The sequence below is a fragment of the Canis lupus genome, chromosome 11 (genome assembly GCF_003254725.2).
Source record: "Canis lupus dingo isolate Sandy chromosome 11, ASM325472v2, whole genome shotgun sequence".
Lineage (NCBI taxonomy): Eukaryota > Metazoa > Chordata > Mammalia > Carnivora > Canidae > Canis > Canis lupus.
The window spans coordinates 73432843-73451212 of record NC_064253.1 but is presented as its reverse complement, the minus strand read 5'-3'; the positions used below and the strand labels follow the sequence as shown (position 1 = coordinate 73451212).

General features: G+C 65.7%; 1 protein-coding gene and 2 long non-coding RNA genes across 9 annotated transcripts in view; 1 reads left to right on the top strand and 2 right to left on the bottom strand.

The window, feature by feature from the left end:
• Nucleotides 1-18370, top strand: part of PHF19 (PHD finger protein 19) — a 41574-nt gene that overhangs the window by 12376 nt on the left and 10828 nt on the right. For 4 of the 5 annotated variants that reach the window (XR_004803617.2, XR_004803616.2, XM_035696921.2 and 1 more), the window contains exons 6-11: nucleotides 1576-1724; nucleotides 13916-14116; nucleotides 14537-14618; nucleotides 16938-17033; nucleotides 17483-17583; nucleotides 18155-18303. Coding sequence is in view for 3 of the 5 variants with exons in the window: in XM_035696921.2 (XP_035552814.1) it covers nucleotides 1576-1724; nucleotides 13916-14116; nucleotides 14537-14618; nucleotides 16938-17033; nucleotides 17483-17583; nucleotides 18155-18303 (778 nt within the window). In the remaining 2 variants the exon portion in view is untranslated. Of the gene's footprint in view, nucleotides 1-1575; nucleotides 1725-3593; nucleotides 5685-13915; nucleotides 14117-14536; nucleotides 14619-16937; nucleotides 17034-17482; nucleotides 17584-18154; nucleotides 18304-18370 lie in introns of those variants that run through there. The other variant, XM_035696925.2, reaches the window with a different exon arrangement.
• Nucleotides 158-18266, bottom strand: LOC112650571 (uncharacterized). 3 transcript variants are annotated; one of them, XR_007414166.1, is made up of 4 exons: nucleotides 18145-18266; nucleotides 17886-17990; nucleotides 14754-16038; nucleotides 158-1322 (listed from the first exon to the last, which is right to left on the bottom strand). It is a non-coding gene; the product is annotated as an uncharacterized LOC112650571 (long non-coding RNA). The 3 variants fall into 3 exon arrangements; XR_003130282.3 differs by lacking the exon at nucleotides 158-1322 and having other exon boundaries at nucleotides 14615-16038; XR_004803618.2 differs by lacking the exon at nucleotides 158-1322 and having other exon boundaries at nucleotides 14615-16038; nucleotides 18139-18261.
• Nucleotides 1329-11202, bottom strand: LOC118350242 (uncharacterized). The gene is made up of 3 exons (XR_004803619.2): nucleotides 11060-11202; nucleotides 1656-3757; nucleotides 1329-1496 (listed from the first exon to the last, which is right to left on the bottom strand). It is a non-coding gene; the product is annotated as an uncharacterized LOC118350242 (long non-coding RNA).

The window sequence follows — 18370 nt, the reverse complement described above, 5'->3', positions numbered from 1 at the left end:
CATCTAAACCCCGGGGCGCAGGCGGCAGGCCCCCCAGCCTACACGGAGCCCCGGGGCGGGGAGAGTGGCGCGGGCCCCCCTCGAGTCCCTAGCCGCCCGCTTCCGCCAGGTGGCATGAGGTTGTTACTGACCTCATGGGGCTCCCGGCCGCGACGGAGAGGGTGCCCGAGCCAGAGCTGCTCGGCGTGAGGGGCGCGGGGACCTGCCGCAGGGCCAGCGCAGGACCCCGTCCGCAGGGCCGGGGAGCGAGGCCAGCGCAGAGGAAGCCGAACGGCGTCGTAGGCGGTGAGCAGCTCGCAGGTGCTTCCTCACCCGGCGCCGCGCCCGCGGAGAACACTCAGCAGATGTTTCTCTTATTTCGTTCTTGGGGTTTTTTTTTTTAACGATTTTATTTATTCATGAGAGACACAGAGAGAGGCAGAGACACAGGCAGAGGGAGAGGCAGGCTCCCTGCAGGGGACCCCGATGTGGGACTCGATCCCAGGACCCTGGGGTCACGCCCTGAGCCGAAGGCAGGTGCTCCACCGCTGAGCCACCCGGGCGCCCCTTGGGTTTTTTTTTTTTTAAGACTTTATTTATTTGAGAGGCAGTGAGCACAAGCAGGGGCAGAGGGAGAGGGAGAAGCAGACGCCCCGCTGAGCAGGGCGCCCGACACGGGCTCGACCCCCGGACCCCGGGATCACGACCTGAGCGAAGGCAGGTGCTCGACCGCTGAGCGCCCCAGGAGAAGTTTCTGCTAATCAGGGGGCTCCATCTACGTAACAGCGAGTGGATTTGCACAACACTCTCACTGTCACCCTGCGTGTGCGCATCTGAGGCAGGTGGCCCATCAGGAGGATTTTGCAGGCAGGTGTGAGCGACCTGGCACGGGGCCCGGCTCCACGCCTTCCCGGTCGTCAGCTCCTCGGACCCACCCGCGACCCCCAGGCCGGGTTAACGCGGGCGCTCCCCAAGCCAGCCCGCTGCCTCAGAGCCGCCCCGTCTCTGCCTTCCTGTTCTTCCTGCACCTCTTCCCGCCTGCTCCCCGGCCCCGAGGGCCTTGGCGGTGACAGCCGCGGGTGCGCACCCTCCAACGGCCCCTTCTGCTGCCCACGGAGAGCCCAGGCCCCTCTGGGCGATCATCAGGGATGATTCATCCCCCGGGGCGCCCACCCGGGGTGGCGGCCAGACCCGGGAGCTGCCCCAGGCTCCCCAGCGTCCGGGGGCTGAGCACCTGGCCTAGGGCAGCGGAACGAAGTCGGTGTCGTGAGGTGGGCCCGGGCCCTGCTTCTGTCTCTGCCGCGAGCGCCCGGCGTGTCCGGCCACGGGGCTGGGCTTCCCCTCTGCAAAACACGGGTGGGCAAAATCAGAAGCGTGGTGCCAGGGCCCGCAGCTTCAGCATCCAGTCCTCGGGGGCGCGCCTGTCACCTCCGGGCGGCTGTCTGGGTGACGGCTGAGCAACAGCTAGGCGACGGCTGGGCGAGGTCACCTCCCGGAGCCGGGTCCTCCTCGCCGCGCTAGTTTGGAGTGGGGCGCCTCAGTTTGGAGCCACTGCCCGTGGGCCTGCCCGTGCTGACCGAGCCCTCCGCCCCTCAGCTTTCTACACGGCCAAGTACGGCTACAAGCTGTGCCTGCGGCTCTACCTGAATGGGGACGGGACGGGGAAGAGGACCCACCTGTCGCTCTTCATCGTGATCATGAGAGGGGAGTACGACGCTCTGCTGCCCTGGCCTTTTCGGAACAAGGTACGGGCTGGGCGGGGGATGGGGAGCCTGGGTCCTGGTCCCGTCTGCATTTTCAGTTTCACCTCGTATAAAGGCAGAGCCTGAGCGCACCCCTCGCGCCCGGGGCTGTCAGGGACTGGGGGGGACTAAAGTGCTGGCCCGGCGCCCCCGACGGCCTGGAGCCCCGACCCCCATGGGGGTGAATACGGAGTACTTCCTGGAGGAGGTGCCGTGGGGCTAGCCTCAAGTGGCGGCGTTCTCAACCGGAAGGAGCCCAGGGCAGGGCACGCCTGTCAGCCCGGGACGCTGGCCGCAGCAGGTGCGGGCGGGGATGGGGAGCCACCAGGACCCTCCATCGCGGCTGGGCGGGACGCAACTCGGAAGCCCATCTGGTGGTTTCGTACCCCGTGAAACGTGCTCCCGCACGACCCCACTGCACCCCCTGGGATGTGGCCAATGAGTCAAAAATTTTGGTTTTCAGAGGCGGCACACAGGTGTTCCCGGCAGCGTCGTGGGTAGCTGCCCGAACGTGCAGGTGGCCACGGTGCCGTCGGGGGGCGGGGGGCGGGTGCTGGCGGCAGGGCGTTCACACGGCGCGGCCCCGTCGGGCCCTGAGGACCCGTAAAGGCGATCCTGCGTGAAGGGGCCGGCCTGACGGGGCGCGGACGGGCTGCGTGATCCCAGCCGTGGGCCATTCGGGGGCAGGTGTGGCTGTGGAGCCGGTGAAAGATCAGGCTCGAGGGTGAGTTCGGGCAGCGCTCAGGAGTGTAGGGCAGCGACCCCCTCTGTACCGCGCCCCTGGGCGGGCATCATCGGGGGTCCTCCAGCCCAGAGAGGTAGTGCACGGCCCCGGGGGAGGCCGGAGTGGACCCCAGACGTTGGGCGGCTGCACCGTGTCAGGGCGGCTCCAGGTGCGGGGAGGCCGCGCGGGGAATCGCTGCAGCTTCCATCCACGCGTGCCTTGACCCAGAACTGTTCCAAGTTACAAAGTGTTATTTAGAAGGGGCGCCTGGGGGGCTCGGCGGTGAGAGTCTGCCTCCAGCTCAGGGCATGACCCCGGGGTCCCGGGATCAAGTCCCATGTCGGGCTCCCTGCATGGAGCCTGCTTCTCCCTCTGCCTGGGTCTCTGCCTCTCTCTGTGTGTCTCAGGAATAAATAAATAAGATCTTTAGAAAAACCTATTTAGAAGGACAGGAGAGGAGCCGGGCTGAGGCGTTCCCCGCACGGCGAGTGGGGAAGGAAGGGGGTGCTCCAGAACCAGGCCGGGGGGGAGCAGGGGGGCAGGAGGGGCTGCCACAGGGGTCGGGATAGGAGTCCCCAGGTCTTAAAGCGCCGCCGCAGGGTCTCACTACAGTGAGAGGCGAGGCTGGAGCGTCTTGGTTCCCGTCACCTTCTGAGCCTCGCGAAGCGCGACAGCTGCGAGAGGACCCCCGTGGTCGGCAGCCGGAGTTTAGTGACACGAGCCAGGGAAGGGGTTCGTGTGGCGCAGGACCACCCGTGTCTGGGGTCCACGTGCAGGCTCAGGGCATCGACTGACCCCCTGGGTGGAAGGCCCGCCTGTCCTTGTCCCCGTGCCTTGTCCCAGGAGCAGCCTCACGGTCCAGAGCGGGAAGGGGCACCGGGGGTGTGGGTGGGGCCCCCTCGTGCCGCGCGGCCCCATCCTGACCCCAGAGTGATGGTGGCTCGGGATTCCCGTGCCCCGGGCTCAAAGCCCCCACCCCTACTCCCAGGGCAGCCCCCACCGCGGCTCGGGACCATGCGCTCCCGCCCCGGGGGCCTTGCCCGGCCCAGCGTGCTCCGGACCTTGCGTCTTGGACTCCGCGTCCGCACGGGGCAAGGGCGGCGCGGTGTCCCCGGGGCACGGCCTGACCCCTCCGCCCCCGCCGCCAGGTCACCTTCATGCTGCTCGACCAGAACAACCGCGAGCACGCCATCGACGCCTTCCGGCCCGACCTGAGCTCCGCGTCCTTCCAGCGGCCGCAGAGCGAGACCAACGTGGCCAGCGGCTGCCCGCTCTTCTTCCCCCTCAGCCGGCTGCAGTCGCCCAAGCACGCCTACGTGAAGGATGACACCATGTTCCTCAAGTGCATCGTGGAGACAAACGCGTAGGGCGCAGGCGGGGGCCCTGCCCAGGACCCCAGGGCACCGCGGCGGGCCGGACGGCCGGACGAGAGCGGGGCGGCCCCGGAGGTCCGGGCGGGTGGGCGCCGGGGGGCGCCTCTCACTGGGCCTGCCGCACCGCCCGCGAGCCCTGCGGCCCGAAGGAACGGGGAGCCCCTGAGCACAGCTTCCTTCCAAACACGCGTAAAACCCAAGAAAGCGACTGTGCGGTCCTGAGGGCGCCGAGGAGTCGGCCAGGCCGCCGCAGCGGGAGGGCCCTGGGCCGCGCCGGGTGCAGCTGCTGACACCTCCCGGCACTGCCGGCCCTGGGGGAGACCCCGGCCTGCCTCCGGCTGCGGCCCGCACCTGTCCCCCCACCCGGGAGGCCGCGGCCGATTCCGCAGGGCCCCCCCCGACCCCCCGTGCTCGGCTCCTGGGGCCGCCCAGGCTCCAGCTGCGGCGACGCTCCTCTGCCCACCCACCGTCATGCCCATCGCTGCTGGCTCACACCCCCGGGGCCCTGTCCGTTCAATGGTCACGGTCCTGCCCACCCTCCCTGGCACGGCGTGTCACAGGCGCCACGTGCCTGCGGGTGGCGGACAGGGCTTTGCTCCCCGCCCGCTCTCGGTGGGGACGGGGCCTTGCGCTGGGGAAACAAGCAGCCGCCGGCGCTGAGCGCAGGGTTGCCGGGCGCCCCCCTCGCCCCCCACCCGGCCAGCCCCGCTCCCGGGCCCCTGCCCCCCGAGCCCGCTGCCTCGCACGGCTGGCTCTCAGGCCTGCGGGTGGGGGCCGCCACGACTGCCGCGTCCCCGTGCTCGGGGGCTCAGGGCTGGGGGGTCGGACAGCGGGCCCGAGCCTGGGAAGCAAGGGCGAGCCAGGGCTCTCTGGGCCGCACGTCTCGTAGGACAAGGCCCAAGCTGAGAGGTCTGTCGGGCGAGGAGGGGGCCGCCGGGGGCCTTCCTCCCCAGGCCTGACGCTGCCCACCCCGGGGGGCGCCCGCCCGGCTCGGCAGCCTTTCTCCGGGGGCACCTGATAGCTGTAAGCAGGAGACAAGCAGTTTGGAAGGAGGACGGTGGGCGGTGAAGCGGGGCCTCAGGCTGTGCGGCCAACAGGGTCGGGGCAGTAGGAGAATCCGCACAAACGCGAGGGCACAAGCGCACGAAACTGGACGGCCTTGAGGTTCAGAACCCGAGCTCGGGCCAGGGCCACCTGGCCCGGTCCCTGCCCCACCCCCGCGCGCTCCGGCCGGGCCTTCTCTGCGTCTCCACGGCTCGCAGCACTGGAGGACCCCTGAGGTCACGAGGGTCGTGCCCAGGACAGCGGCCACGCGGGTGCACCTGTCACGGTGCAAGAGCCCGGTGGATGCTGTTCACGCAGGGCTCCGCGTGCATCAAGCACCCTGCTAACCCCTTACGCCATTCCCCTCATTGACTCACAACAAGCTCACGAGCTCCCCTGCTGTCACAGTCGCCAGTACATTTAGGGAAACTGAGGCAGAGGCAGGTAGGGTCCCTCATCCCGGTGATGCAACTTGTAAGGGACAGAGCCCGGAATGTTTTGGTAACAGCTTTACTAAGATATAATTCAGGGGCGCCTGGTGGCTCAGTCAGTTAAGCATCTGCTTTTTAAAAGATTTTATTTATTTATTCATGAGTGACACAGAGAGAGGCAGAGACCCAGGCAGAGGAGAGAAGCAGGCTCCCTGCAAGGAGCCCGACGCGGGACTCGATCCCGGGACCCCAGGGTCACAGCCTGAGCCGAAGGCAGACGCTCCACTACTGACTTCATCCCAAAATAAAATCTTTTAAGAAATTACTCTTATTTTAAAACAGGTTTTCTTTTATTCTTCCAGATACAATAAATGTGATTAAATATTTTGAATATTTCTTGTTGGAATCTCATTACACTTGCAACGTAACTTGAGAAAAGCTGACGTTTTCCCACCCAAGACCTTTGTGCGAAGGGATCATCCTAAGGGATCACCAGGAGAGGGCCTGGCCGGTCAGGGCCAGGGAAGGAGAGGGAAAGCTTGGGGAGAATCAGGAGAAACTTCCAGGAAAGGGGCGTTCCGATCTAGGGCTGGGGAGCTGAGTGATGGAAGGGGCAGGACGGGGTCTTCGGCACCAGGGCATGCTGGAAAGAGAGTGCTGGGGGCGAGGCGGGGTCAGGAGGCCACCTGTAACGGGGGGCCTGGGCGTGGGGAGAGAGACCTGGGCACAGAGCTGAGGAACTAGAGGGCTTCCCGGAACTCGCTTCTACCCTATTCCCCAGCGGGTGCATGTGGCCTCGTCGTCAGGCCTGAGCAGAGCGAGAGGATGCCCATGGGTGCCGCACCTTATTAACGAGGCCCTTAAACAACCGCATCACAGACCAGGGCGCGCTGATTAGGGGCGGTCACAGCTGCCGCTTACTAGGTGCCTGTTGTACCAGGCGCTTCACGCGCATCATCGCATTCCGTCCTGCAGCAATGCTGAGGCGAGTGCTGCGCTGATCCCATTTTACAGGTGGGGAAATGGAGGCCGAGAGAGGTTGAATAGTCGGGCGAAGGTCCCGGCAGCTAGGAAATGGCAGGCCTGTGGTCTCCCCCTCTCTAAACCCCATCATCCCGCCCTCGCTTCCTCAACACCTGCTCTGTGCAGGGCTCTGGGCTCTGGGTGGGCCTGCGAGATGAGTCATTCAAGTAGTCACTTATTCAACAAGCCTTTTTTTTTTTTTTTTTTTTTTTTTTTTTGAGCTCTTACCGGCACATGGGCTTATTTATACATGCCATGCTCATTCCAGAAAACAGAGACTGAAGGGTAGGGGTGTGGTCGTGTGACGAGGGACAACAGGAAAGCCCAAGTTGGGAAGGTCAGAAGAACCCAGGACTGACACAGGCACGACAGGCGCAGGCCTTGAGGTCCTGCACGTTACCCAGACAGTTGTCCCGTGAGCTTCCAGCCACCCAACCCATCCCATGTGGCGGCAGGTGCATGGAGCCATCGTGGGGCGGGCTGGATGGCCGCGGGCACAGAGGGCAGGGCGCAGGGGCCTGTGCACGCATCATCGGGGCTCGGCGGGAGCCCGAGGGCCTGATGGGGAGCGAGCCGTCGAGGCGGGAAGAGAGCTCCGCAGCACAGGACCAGTGAGGACACGTGCGTGCCAGGGGGTCCCCCGCCGCTTGGCTCACTCACAGGGAGGCATAAGGGACCAGCTCTCAGGGCCGTGGGCCTGTAGCCACAGTCCACAGGCCGGGCGGCGGGTGGGGCGGGAGGCACCGGCCTGGGGAGGCGATCCATCCCGGGGACCCCAGGTGTTGCTGGCAGGCCCCTGGCTGAGCGGCTGAGGCCACGCAGGCCCCGGGGTTGACCCTGACCTCCGGCAGCCTCCGGGGATGCCCAGCCGACGGTGCATACATCAACGGCACCGAGGGGTCGCCGGGCCGCCTCCTTCCGAGGGCCGCCGCTCTGGAGCCCCCCACCCGGCCCCGTGCACCCGCCACGCCGGCCTCGGGGAGAGGAGCCCACGGCTGGAGCCCAGCGCGTCTGGGCGGCGTCTCCCAGCGGGGGGCGGCCTGGAGCCCCCGCCTTGCTTGGGGCCAGAGGGCCGGGGCGGGACGAAGCACGGCAGCCAGGCCCGACTTCCCGAGCAGCGATGGAGCGAGGATTCAGTGGCCAGCGCCGTGGCACGCGGGCTCCCCAGGCCTAAGGGCTACGGGACATGCCCCCAGCCAGGCAGAAAGTCCCCGCGGCGCTGGCGAGACCCTCACACCCCAGGCGACGCTCAGCCAGAAGGTTAAACAAGCCGTGGCGGCCAGACTCGGAGGCCCGCAGGACGCCAATCCCTGGGCCAGGAGGCCGGGCCTTGGTCCCAGACGGCTCCTCTGCCGACTGCCCGCGCCTTTCCCGCAGGCCCTTGAGCAAGCCTTACCTGCTTCCCAGCACCAGCGTCCCCATCTAGTAATGAGGAGTGGGAGCCCTGCCCCGGGAGGTCTCCTCCACTTGTGGGTGTCCCCACCCCCGCCCCCGCCACGGCAGGGTGTCTAACGCGTGCTGGCCACCTCGACCTCAGGTTTGCCACCTGCAAAGCAGGAGAGTCCTAGTCCCCACCTCGCTCTGCAGGTACAGTGACTTCGGGGATGGAGCACGCCACGTGCGCCTGGGGAAAGCTTGCGGCGCTCCCCACACCCACGCTGCCCTGAGGTCATCTCAGGCCGCATGGGCCCCCACGGGCCCCCAGCCGCGTGCACAGGGGATGTCAGGCGAGAGGTCAGGGCTCCAGAGCTGGACCTCCTGGGGTGGCAGCCGAGCTCTGCCAGGGGTGGTGCTGGCTCACAAGGGACGTGGAGTGACGACAGCTGGCGTGGAGGCCGGGCAGTGCCTGGCGTGGGGCGCTCACTCCGCTGCCCCGGGGACCTCCTCGGACACCCCAGTGTGAGACAAGGGGGCAGGGTGGGGCCTGCGGGGCCCCGGGGCTTTGGGGGCGCGGACCCAGCGGGGTCCCGGTCCCTCCCCGCCGGGGAGGCGCACCACCTACTGCCCGTGCTGCCCTCCGCAGATGCTTCCCTGAGCGGTCAGGTCTCGACTCCCCCTGATGCCCGGGAGGGGCCTGGCTCAGCGCCCAGCGACCGCGGGGACCCGGGGCTTGCTCCGTCCCAGCAAAGACGCCTGGAAGGTGCTGGACTCGCCGGCCTGCGTGGCTCTGTGCAATCTCTCGTGTGGACAGCTTGCAGGACAGCTCACGGTGCCCCGGAAGCACCCCGCAAACCCGCACAGATGCACTGCACACCCGCAGCCCTCGGGCCGGGGCCAGGGCTCTGTCCGTCTGTCCTTCTGCTCGGGTACCGACTCCTACCATCACGCTACTTGGATCCTATCAAAGTTCTGACACGAGGTAGCGGCGGACCTGATTCACGCGAGAGACGGGACCAGGTCATCATCACCGGACGGGAGCGGGGTTCGCTGGTCACCTCTTCACACAGAGCCTGTGCACACACCAGAACCACGCGTTTGTCCTAAGTGTCGCATTTTGACCAGTGAGTGAATCCAAAGCCCAGATTAGGAAGTGACCCACTCGAGGCTCCCAGCCGGGGGAGCTCCCGGAAGGACACGGAGGCCGTGGGACCTTGCCGGGCGCCACCGCTGCCGTCCGGGCCCCTCTCCCAGTGCATGTCAAGGTCACCTGTTGACGGGTCTGGCCCACCTGCCAGCTCTGGACCAGGCCCTTCCTGAGGCCGGAGACTGCGTGTCACTTCAGGGCACATCTCCCTCTGTGTCACCCCCTCCCCCTCGGGCGGCACCCGCTCCCCTAAAGGGTGCTCAGTGTTGAGATGTGGGGGGCGGTGGGGGAGCACATTTCAGAGGAGGGGCCCAGGGTCTGCAGCGCGCCTGCGGGGAGGCCGAGAGGCTGGGAGGCCGAGGATCGCCTGTGTCCCGTGCTGTCGTCTCCTCCCGCTCTGGGCTCCAAGAGGGGCAGACGCTTGCCTCCTCTCATTTCCCCACAGAAGCCACAGGTCAGGGTGTTTGTGGCCTGGCCGCTCGACAAGGCCACAGGCGCTTCCACGGCTCACAGTCCCACCCTGTCAAGTGTCCCTGTGGTGGTTGTTGACGATCCTGCCCTCTACTGTCATCTGAAAACTCCCGGCTCCTCTGCGCCGGGGACATTATACACTGACCCCCAGACTCAGGCAACGAAACACAGACCCACCTAGCCGGTCACCTGGCCTCGTGGGCAAAAGTAACTTCACCATCGCGAGTCTGAAAAATCATATTACAGGAATAACTACTGTATTTGTGAAGAGCATTCCTTCTCGGGGAGCACCCGGAAAGTACTTCCAGAACGAAATCCTGTTCTGCCAAAGCACAAGGCGCTGCGCTTTGAAAGCAGGTGGAGGGATCCCTGGGTGGTGCAGCGGTTTGGCGCCTGCCTTTGGCCCAGGGCGCGATCCTGGAGACCCGGGATCGAATCCCACGTCGGGCTCCTGGTGCATGGAGCCTGCTTCTCCCTCTGCCTGTGTCTCTGCCTCTCTCTCTCTGTGACTATCATAAATAATAAATTAAAAAAAAAAAGAAAGCAGGTGGATTTTTTGTGTGGTAACGACCTGTGCCTCAGCAAAGCGGACCTAGAGGACTGTGGAAATCTCAGGTGACTTGCACCTCCTCCCTGTGGTTTTCTGGCTTTTCTGAGTCATCCTTAATCAGAAGGAAAAACGAGGACAGGGCAGTGTGTGGAGAAGGATGAAGTACTGCAGGGTGGGTGACCCCGTGCACACCCGCAGCAGGTGGGGAGGCTCCTGCGCCAGTTCCCCCAGGTTTGGCGGCCCTTGGCCTCTCTGCGGGGCCTCTCCAGGCCTCCCCCACTCGCCAGTACTTCGGCTCCAAGGGAGGGGTATGTGATGGTCTTGGGGTTGCGGGTCTGAGCCCCTCCTGGGCGTACAGGTCACCAAGAACAAATAAATGGAATTCCCAAATAATTTTGAGCACACAGAAAATAGAGGAAAGGGTTCAGGCCTGAGACGGAGGAGGATGGCAGAGAGCCACCACGGACGGCCACCCAGCTCGGCCCAATCTTGGCGCGCTGCTGTCTTTGCTTCAGATATTTTGAATTTCCTGGGAAACAGATCAGCACAGGTAGACTCGGACGGCCCGTGTGACTCTTTCTGGCCTCATTCCTAACACTCCCGCCTAGGGGGACCTGCTCTCCTAAAGTCGGTGTCGGATTTCCCGACACGTTCTAACAGTTTTTGGTACCTGTGTCCCTAAAATGCGTCGATAGGACAGTGTTGAGTGTTCAAAACTTTTTTTCACATCACACTGCACCTGTTCTGCAGCTGGAGGCTGGTTTTTGTTTTCCCCAGGAAAGGTCTGCGGAGAAGCGGCTCCCTCGGTTTGCAGGCCTGAGCTGGCCGGCGGGGCTGGCTTCCCTTCTGTTTTCGGCCTCTGGCTCTCCTCTTTGGCGCGCTGCCCGCTGACATCCTTAACCTCTTTTCTTTTCTTTTCTTTTCTTTTCTTTTCTTTTCTTTTCTTTTCTTTTCTTTTCTTTCTTTTCTTTTTCAGCCGTTGGACTGTCTTCGTGTCGCTCGCCCCCACTTTGAACCCACCGCTGCCGGCTCCCGAAGCAAACTCCCATCAGCGCCGCGCACAGCCCGGTCCGCGAGGCCCAGTGGCCTGGGGCTGCGCACGGGCTCGTCGCCTCCCGCCTCCCCCCCCCCCCGCACACCTGCCCCCGCCGGGCGTCCCCGGCCCCCGCGCACCGCTGCCTCCGCCCCGGGCGCTCACCTCCGTGTCCAGGTGCCACCTGCGCGCACCTGCGCCGCGGGCCGAGGCTCTGCGGGTCCGGGTGAGCTGCCTCCGCGCGCTCTGGCCTCCCGGGCTGCGGGGGCCCCGTCCTGGCCGCGCCGCCGCTGCCTCCCTCCCCTGCCCTGCCCTGCCCTGCCCTGCCCTGCCCTCCCCTGCCCTCCCCTGCCCTCCCCTGCCCCTGCCCCTGCCCCGCGCCGGCTCCGTCCTCGCCCGCCGCCGGACTTTGCGGCGTCTACGCAGCAGCCTGTGAGGCGGGCCGGCGCCGAGCGCCCCCGGGACGGACGGGGATGCGCCCCCAGGGCCCGAGGCCGGGCTCCCCCAGCGGCACAGCCGTGGGCGCCCCGCGGGGCTGCGCGGCCTCGGGTCGCGGGGCGGGGCGGGGGGCGGGCGGGCGCCGGCAGCGCGGGAGGCTGGGCCGGGCCGACCGCAGGCCTCGGGGTCCGCGGGGGGGGGGGGGCGACCAGGCCCCGCCCCGCGCCCCCAGGCTGCCCCCCGCCGCCCGCTGCGCGCCCCCGGGTGCACCGCGCGGGGACCGGGGCCGGCGGGGGGCGGGGCCTCCGCGTGCGTCCGCGGCGTGGGGGGAGGGGCGGGAGGAGGCGGGGCCGGCGGCCGGGGACGCGCGGGCGGGGCGGGCGGGGGGCGGGGCGGGCCGGGGGCGGGGGCGGGGCGGGCGGGCGGAGCGGGGCTGCGGGGCCGGGGCGCGGGGGCGGCGCTGCGGGGCCGGGCGGGCCGCGGGCGCCAATGGCGAGGCCCGCGCGGCCGCCGCTACTTACATAAGCGGGACGTCAATAATTCGCGGGAAAACGCGAAAAAGATGGCGCCCCGCGCCCGGGGGGCCCCTTCCTGAGCGCCCGGCCCCTCCCCCGCCCCCGCCCCGCCCCGCCCCGCGAGACCCCGACCCCGGCCCCGCGGGCGGACACTCGGCCGGGCCGCCTCCTCCGCCGGGGCGCCGGGTGGGCAGACTGCGGGAGGGACCGGCCGGCGCGGGCTCGCGGTAAGCCGGGCGCAGGGCCGTCGGCGGGCGGGGGCGGCCGCGGGGCGCGGGCGGGGGGGCCGGGGCGGGCGGGGGCAGCGGCGGGGCCGGCCGGCGCCTGACCCCCCGCGGGCGCCCGGGAGGCGGCCCAGGGCCGGGGCGTCGGGGCCGCGGGGGGCCGGGGGTCCGCGGCGGGGCGGGGCGGGGGCGGGGGTCGGGGTCCCGGGTCCCGCCCACGCGGCCTCCCGCCCCGACACCCGGGAAGAGCGGGGCCGCCCCGAGAGGCTCCGGCTGAGTCAGCGCCGCGCCCGGCGGGCCCGAGCCGGAGCCGGAGCCGGAGCGGAGCCGGAGCCGGAGCCCGAGCCCGAGCCCGAGCCCGAGCCGGAGCCGGACGCGGCGGCGAACCCGCAGGCAGGCGGCCCTCGCGGGCGGGTTTGAATCAGCCAATCAGCGCCGCGGGGCCGGCGGGGGCAGGCGCGGGAGGGGGCGCGGCCGGGCCCCGAGCGCCGGGAGGAAGTGTCAGCTCCGGAGCCCGGGGGGCAGGGGGCGGACGGGGGGGCCCGGACAGGGGGACCCGCAGCCCGACCCCGGCCCCGCCCGCCCCTCCCGCGCGGAAAGGGGCGCCCTGGGGGGAGCGCCTGCCCCGGCCTGCCCCGGCCCCGACGGCCACGCACGTGCCCGGACCCGCGCCGTCCCCCGCGGGGCACACGGCAGCCTCCGCCCTCCGCCCGCCGCCCTCCGCCCGCCGCCCGCCGCCCGCCGCCGGCGCCCGGTGCCCGCGGGGAGGGGAGCCCGGGGCGGGCGCAGGGAACAGAGCGCGGCTGTGTCGGCTCCGCAGAGCGCGCAGGGGCACGGAGCCAGGTGAGCGCAGGGAGGGAGGCGGGCCTTGGGGACGGCTTCCAGTGCCTGAGATGACACGGGGAGCCACAGACGGCCTCCGGGAGAAAGACAGGGAATGCTTGGCCCCGTGGAAGAGTCTGGTGGGGAAGCGGGGAGGCGGGGAGGCGGGGAGGGACCTGTCCTGGGTGTGGTGGTGTCGTTCCCCACCCCAGGAGCCAGCAAGCGTGAGCACAAGGCTCCCCAACAGCGAGTGAGTGAATGAAGGGCCCAAGCAAAAGGGAGGCCTCAGAGCAGACCAGGACGGGGACGCAGAAAAGAGGGGCCACATGCCAGGGCCCACTGGGCTTGAAGTTGGCACACGGCGGCACCTGACTAGTGGGAGAAGTCTAGAGATGCTCAGGGGTTCTGGGACCACCAGTGGTACCACCAGCAGGGAGAAGAGAGCGTCTCATAGGGTGGGGACAGAGACAGGTGCAGACGGACACGGCAGCTTGTGATGACTTACTGCTTGGAGCACACTTGCCCCTGAGTGGATTTAGATGTCCCAGAATTGGTTTCCTTGAAGTCACCCCATAACTGAGAGCAGAAAGGGGGATCACAAAAGACAGAAGCGGGCCATCTGTACCTGGTCACTAGCCACCTGGGAGCTTTCCTTCCCAGATCTCGGGGCAGGGTGGGGGGAGCAAAGACTTCCCCCCGCTCCCCTCCCGGAGAAGGCCTAAGGCAGCCTGCGCAGGAAGTGGGAAGAGGGGCAGGGGTGCAGACCAGCACACCTCACTGAAGCCTTGCCTCTGCCTCCACTCCACTGCCCACTTCCCCTGCCAGCCCTCAGTTCCTCTGCCTGTGGAATGGGAGTAATAACCTGCCCCCCGCAGGGTTGTCACGAGGATCCAGCGCGATAACAAGCGCCCAGCACACCGTACCACGGGTTGTGTCCATGATGGGCTCCTTCCTTCCCCGGATGGACTGTTGGGCCCGGGGAGTGAGGAGTAAAAACCCTGTTCTCTCTCTCTCTCTTCCAGTGTCAGGGGAAGCTGATGGAGAATCACACTCTGGACCCAGGGACTCGGGACTCCTATGGTGCCACCAGCCACCTCCCCAACAAGGGGGCCCTGGCAAAAGCCAAGAACAACTTCAAAGACCTGATGTCCAAGCTGACGGAGGGCCAGTACGTGCTGTGCCGCTGGACAGATGGACTGTATTACCTCGGGAAGATCAAGAGGGTAAACTTTCCTCCCCGGCCCCAGTTCCCAGGCTCAGCGTCTCTGCTCGTCCTCTGGCCTGGGCCTCCCTTACTGCCCCTCATGCTCAAAAGATGAATGTGGAAGGAGCCGGAGCCTGCTTGGGCAGGTGCCATCCTCAGGGCTGACATCATGCAGCCAGGTCTTTAGAAAAGAGCTCTACGAGCCCACAGAACAAAACAAAGTCAGGCTGGAGGGGACCGCAGGTGACCACCTGGCCTGCACCGTCCTTGGCATTCCCACCAAGTCCCCAGGCACACTCTGCCTCTGGAACCACTGTCCTCCCCCTTCCAGCCTGGCTCTGCTTTCTGGAGCACAAGGAGTGGATGGGAGAGGACCTCCATGTCCCAGGGGCTGGTCCCCGGCCACTTTCTCACGTTGCCCCTCCCTCTCCGCGCCCAGGTCAGCAGTTCTAAGCAGAGCTGCCTTGTGACTTTTGAAGATAATTCCAAATACTGGGTCCTCTGGAAGGACATACAGCATGGTGAGTACCCCGAAGGGCCCGGGCTCCCCTGCCCCACCCTGGCCCGCTCTCCTCCTCCACTCCCATCCGCCGCCTTCTCTCTGGTACTGCTTGCATCTGCCCTTGTCAGATGGGCCCCCCTGCCCCCCGGCCCACCTGAGGAGATCCGATGACGAGCCTGTTTACACAGAAAGGCACTCGGACGTCTGTCACGCCTGTGATCACTCCCACGTCACGAAGGGAGGCAGGCAGGTGGAGGAGGTGGCTCGGACTCCTCCGGAAGGTGCTGGGAGAACTGGGATGCCACTTCGTGCCCGACTGCACAGGGCTCTGGGTCAGTCCGGGGCCAGGAACGGGGAGGGGCGCTCAGAACTGGCTCCTCTGCGTGTGAGCACAGTGCGCCCGATCCACGTGTGGGGGAAACGAGTGGAGGCAGCCCCAGCCGTGGCGGGAAGCCGAGAAGGCAGAGATGGACCAGGCAGGGCGACGATGATCATGTCTGGGCGGAGCTGGAGCAGCTCTGGGGCTGAGCCGGAGCTGGGTCGGGCGCCATCCTGGCCCGCGGAGGGCTGACAGTCCCCCCCACAGCCCCGTTCTCCCTTCCCACGGGCATCACAGACCCCACTCATCAGTCACAACACTCGTGTTTCCCGCTTGGAGCTCTAAGCTTGGGCTCAGTAGGCCTCGGGCCAAGCTTCAGCTCCGCCACTTGCTTGCTGCGTGTTCTTGAACAAGTGACACTTCTCTGAGCCTCGGTTTCTTCATCTGAAGAAAGGAGGTGATGACGGCTGTGGCCTCGCAGGGCAGTTGCATGAGACCTTTGGCCCAGGGCTCCTGAGTTGCTGGGAGGCCCTTCCTGAAGAATGTGTTACCGAAAGGAAGGATTTCAAGGCGCCTGCCAAGTGGAGGCCACAGAACCCAGCCAGTTCGCAGAGGCTCCATCCAAGATGTGGTGGCTGATGCGGAGGTGGAGACACTTCTCCCAGCGCCCCTCGCCCTCAATTTCTTCTCCCAAGATCCAAAGCACGGAGGAGCTCTTCTCCTGAGTTACCTTCTCACTGAAGGCGATGGAGCGGCCGGGGAAGACCCCCGCAGACATTGGGTAGAGGGCCCCCGGTGCGCCAGGCCCCCCGTGGGTGCTGCAGTGTGTTTCCCCAGCCAGAGAACTGTGCGTCCCGGGCAGGACGGAGCCCCTGCTGGCATCGCTGGGAGGACAGCACGAGGATGAGCAAGCCGCAGGCATTGAGCACTTGATTACGCTTACCACTTTACTGGCTTACCTCCTTAGGGAGTTGAGGGCTTGTCGTGACCCTCAGGACCATATTGAGGAATAAGAGGCAAGAGACCATGGAGTCGACAAACATGCCTCGAACACATGTTGTGTGCCACGCGCCGTACGAGGTCCTGGGCACGTGGTGATGAGCAGATCACTCGCAGTCGGCTAGGGGAACAAGACAGAAATGCATCACAGTGTATGAATGTATCCGCCCAAGCCTTTCACAGATAGACACACGTACTCTTCAACAGTAACCAAAAAAGAAAAAAGAAATGAGAAAGAACTTGTAGATTAAAAGCAGTTGAACACACTTAAAACTGTTACGACATTTTTATTTAAGAGACAGTTGGAAATGTGAACACTAAGTTTGTTGGTGATATTAAGAAATTGTTTTTAATTTTTTAAGTGCAACAAAAGCACTGTCATTGTGTTGTTTTTAAAGAAGAGCATCCTAATCTTTCAGAGTCACATTGGAGATATTAAGAAATTGTTTTTAATTTTTTAAGTGCAACAAAAGCACTGTCATTATGTCGTTTTTAAAGAAGAGCATCCTAATCTTTCAGAGTCACATACTGAAACATTTTCAGAAAATGATTAGGGATCTGGGAATTGGTTCAAAATAATATAAGACGGGGAAGTGGGTGGGAATACAGTCAGAAGATTGGCTACGAGTTCTTAACGATGGGAACATGGAGTTTCATTATGACATTGTTTGTTACTGGTAACATGAATAAGTGCTTAACAAACTAAATTAGGCAGAAGAGGCAGCATGATATGGTCAGAAAGAACAAGGGATTAGGTGTCAAACAGCCATGGGTTCGAATCCCATTTCTAGTTCTATTTAACTTTTGGGATTAACTGCTCTGAGCCTCGATTTCCTTGTCTTTAGAATGGGCTACTGATACTAGGCACCTCAGAGTGTTGGGGAGATGCAGCGAGCCGGCCCACGGGGTCTAGGGCCAGGCCCCGCACTGAGGGGCGGCTCAGCACCTGGAAGGCAAATCCTGGGATTCCTGCGAGCCAGACCTGACCCTGGAGGGCCCCTGTCTCTCTCTCCCTTTCAGCTGGCGTTCCAGGGGAGGAGCCCAAGTGCAACATCTGTCTGGGGAAGACATCGGGGCCGCTGAATGAGATCCTCATCTGTGGGAAGTGTGGCCTGGGTGAGTGTGGTGAGCGGGGCACGGAGGAGCCCCCTGACGGGTTCCCCAACACTGACCCAGTGGGTGCATCCCACTGGGGGCTCTCAGCTGGCTTCCCATTTCTGTTGGACCCCGGAGTGACAGGGGCCAGCCTCTGGAGCCCTGGGGAGAGCTGGGGTTCCTGAAAAGTGATGTAACGTGCATGCATGGGTTGGAGCTCCCCTCACCCCCTGGCAAGGATGAGTGGAGACGTGGGGCACAGAGGCCCAAGCCAGACTGTCGTGCCAACCCCACTGGGGCCCAGGCTGTCTCCATCGCCTGCCTGGACGCCAGTTCGGCTCGTTGCTGAGCATTGCAGCCAGCCCCTGGCTCCTCCGACGGGCGCTGCCCTCGCTAGCCCTGTGGCCTTAGGGCTGCCGGGCTGGGCCACTGCCTCCCCGCGGGCACTCAGCAGCGCCCCTCTGCCGCAGGTTACCACCAGCAGTGCCACATCCCCAGGGCGGGCAGTGCGGACCGTCCCCTGCTCACGCCGTGGTTCTGCCGACGCTGCATCTTCGCGCTGGCTGTGCGGGTGAGCCCTCCGTCCTTGCAGCCCCTGCCTTTCCCCGCCTCAGTGGGAAGCCTGCACCCCCTGCACGCAGGCCGACGGCAGGTCCCAGAGCCCGGGCTTGGAGGCAGACAGCGCTGCTGCCACTGATGGGAAGTGGGTGGCCAGGTGCCTTAGCCTCCCTGAGCCTGCTTCCTCAGCAAATGATAAAATGGATATGGGTTTGGGGCCAGGGGTAGGAGCCCCCCAATAAATGGTGCTTTGCTGTGGAAAGACAACACCCACGTGAGCACCCACACTCCGTACATATTGGGTGTTATGGTTACCTTCATCGTTGGTGTTAATGCTAATATGATTCCTAAGAGATCCTCCTGGGAGGGAGCGAGGATAGATGCGGGATCCACGAGAAAAGGCTTCCTCCTTTTCCGACACTGGAACATCCACGGGTCCCCGGGAGCAGCGTTTCCCTCGCCAGCGGCAGGGCGGGCGCTGGCTCCTGTGGCCGCCCCGGGCCCGCCCCGTGCACCCTCCCACCCCGACCCCCGCCACCCCCGCCGGGACCCCGCGGCTGAGCCGGACCGTCACCTCCCCGCAGAAAGGCGGCGCGCTGAAGAAGGGTGCCATCGCCAGGACGCTGCAGGCCGTGAAGATGGTGCTGTCCTACCAGCCCGAGGAGCTCGAGTGGGACTCGCCGCACCGCACCAACCAGCAGCAGTGCTACTGCTACTGCGGCGGGCCCGGAGAGTAAGGCCGAGGGGCGGGGCCTCGGCAGGCGGGGGCGTGGTTAGGGGGCGGGGCCTCGGCGAGGGCG